General features: G+C 45.9%; 1 protein-coding gene across 1 annotated transcript; it reads left to right on the top strand.

The window, feature by feature from the left end:
- The first annotated feature begins 346 nt into the window (after nt 1-346).
- On the top strand, nt 347-1,721 carry LOC105853545. Its single transcript, XM_012724086.1, has 2 exons — nt 347-631; nt 881-1,721. Exons 1-2 carry the CDS (start codon nt 349-351, stop codon nt 1,459-1,461), a joined length of 864 nt encoding a protein of 287 aa, XP_012579540.1. The 5' UTR covers nt 347-348; the 3' UTR covers nt 1,462-1,721.
- The last annotated feature ends 1,085 nt before the right edge of the window (nt 1,722-2,806 follow it).

Below are 2,806 nucleotides of genomic sequence, written 5' to 3'. Positions count from 1 at the left end.
AACTTGACCCAGCCCACTTTTTTGGGAAGACTTTAGTGGTCAAAATGCTCTGTTGCCTGCCCAGAACTCAAAGACGTAGCCCTAAAGAAAGCCGCCTGAATTTGTGTCAGATTATCCTGAAATACATCCGGCGCCTTTGTAGATTTGGACGACCAGGAGCCACTGTTGTACCTGAGGTAAACAAGGGCACTTTGGTTCAGGCCATCTCAGGCCCTCACTCTGAAGTCCCCTGTGCACCCTAGATTGTGTGTGCTTGTGTGTGTGTGTGTGGGCGCGCACATGCTTTTCTGTGTGAAAGCCTGTCAGTGCTGATTTCGGCAGGATCGGCCCCCTCAAATGGGTTGGGACATGGTAACACCCAGTACCAGCCTGACTGGTGGGTCCTCCAGAATCACAGTTGTCCCATCATGGCTGAGGTGGATCCTTGTGTCTGTTTTCTCCCAGGAGGTGACCTCTGATGAGGAAAGAGAAAGTGACCAAGAGGAATATTACACATATTCACTTCCAAGCCCCCAGTGTGAGAACTATCCCAAGGCTAACAACCACCCAAAAACCAGGAACGTTGAGGTTCGGATGCTTGTACCCAAGTCAGGATTGAAAGACCTGAACCCTAGGGAGGAACGACCTCAGGGTAAGTGGCCCAGGATCATACTGAGTCCTCTCTGGGAGAAGGGAGTAGATGTGCCCTGGAAGGAGGTAACATGGGGTTGGTTTAGACCCAGAGCAGTATCAACTAGGCTTATCAGTTGTTGCACTTAGGAGACAAACACCCAGAAAGCCAATATTCTGGCTGATCTTTGCTCAGATCTGGTGTGTGACCTCTGGGAAAGGAATGGGCAGGATTGTCTTTGGCTGATGGCTTTAACTTTTGCATCTCCAGCTTCAGGTCAACAAGAACATCTGACCTCTCCTGCAACAAAAGGGAAAAGCCAGGAGCCCAGCCATGTATCAGGTTCAACACAGGAAGATGCCATGTGTCTAGGAGGAAATCAAAGACCATCTCCCACCAATGCTGTTCCAGGGGATTACCCAGAAAATAACCAGGATCCTACAATATCTGGGGTATCAGAGCTCAATGAAGCCCAGCACGGTCAGAGTCCCAGTCACCTGAGAAAACCAGACTGCCCCTTATCTGCTCAGTCAATACTATCACTGCTAGAGGAGTTAGACAAAGACCTGGAATATGGGGATGAGCTCAAGCCCACAACAGTAGGGGAGTCAGACCTTGGCCCAGATGATGGTGTTGAAGAGAAGCTAGTCCCCTCTCTGGGCCCAGCAGGGGATTCTGGCTATAGTGTCTACAAATCAGCACCCCTAGGGCAGACAGCCCAATGCCAGCATTTCCCAGGAATTCCCATCTGCTGGGAGGTGACATCACCTGAGCTGGGGAAGGACAGCCAGGGGCAGGATCCAGCAGATATTTTAGAGAACAGTGAGCTAGGACTCCTGCTCCACGGTTAGCCACACAATCACCTGAGGGTGCTGGGCTGAAACCACACCAGCAAGAGAATCCAAGCCCTGGCTAACAACCTATACTCAAGAGTGCTAAGTTAAGAGATGTCCACAGAGCACCTATTACAAAACAAAAGGTTGATCTCTTCATACCACCCTTCACAGGACCTTTTCCCTGAACCCCTGTAGCCTGACATCTTTGGGCACAGCTGACAAACCATCACTGATACTCCCTCAAAAATCTGACCCACCTTCCATGCCCTCATTGAGATTTATCTGTTTCTGCTCCAATAACCCGGTCTCCCTCTTGTATTTCAAAACCTTTAGCTCGTATATATTTCAAGATTATTTTCCACTTAGTTTCTGTAAGAATTCTTTGTTTATTAAGTAATTAAATTTTAATAAAGTTCATGTTTTGTTCACCCATGTTGTCCACTATTTGGTGTTCAAGCATTTAAACTGGCCTCCTCACTACTGACTTGCAGGAAAGATCACCTCTGAGAGGAAATCCAACAGAAACACACACACTGCCCACCTCTTATCCCCTGATCCCCTCACCTGTCTGTTATCTCTCTTCCTATTTGGTGGGGCAGTTCCTGGGTATAAATCCAAGGAAGTGGTGACTTTAGGTTCTGCTCAAGTACACAGTAGAGCTAGTATACCTTATATACTATGTAATCCAATGCTTTGGATTAAGGTAATTGAGCAAAAGAAATCAAAGCAGCCTTACATCAATACATTCTGTATCATCAAGAACATACATTAATATACACAATGGTCTGTTCCCTGGAATCATGTCTCTGCAAGATTGTGTATTTGTGGGGTTATAATGTTAATAAGAAGGAGATGTGACAGGACATCCAGCTCTGAAGTTCCATCAGTTGTTTATGACTTATGTAGCATTCTTAAAATTCTGTTGAAGTACAGATTTCTTGATTTAGCTTATGTGTCATGAGAAAAACCTTTGGAAATCATTTGCTAAGGTATTACAACCTTAGGTTGTAGTGTTATGGCAATTTCCCAGAGAAATCAGGCAATAGTCAGAGGAGGGTTGTGATTTCATTGTCACCCGGCAGGCCCAGTGGGATTGGTACCAAAAGGCTGAGTCCCAAATTACTAGAACCATAAGATTGTTTGAAGTTTGCATGAGGAAACTTGCCATTTCATTTATCAAGATCATTATTTATTTATTTGGGATGGGGGTCAGGGTGGATATGGTTACTCCTGTGAACAGGAAGTACTGTATACCAGCAACTGTTCTGCTCCAACAAGTGTCAAAATCAAAGCAGAAGTCTTCATCAGGCATGCTGTGATAGCAGCAAAATCTAAGCAAGCCTGGGAAACTCCCTGCTTC

The sequence above is a fragment of the Condylura cristata genome, unplaced genomic scaffold (assembly GCF_000260355.1).
Source record: "Condylura cristata isolate star-nosed mole 26May11 unplaced genomic scaffold, ConCri1.0 scaffold00012, whole genome shotgun sequence".
In the NCBI taxonomy this organism is placed as follows: Eukaryota; Metazoa; Chordata; class Mammalia; order Eulipotyphla; family Talpidae; genus Condylura; species Condylura cristata.
This window is presented reverse-complemented; position numbering and strand designations above follow the sequence as displayed.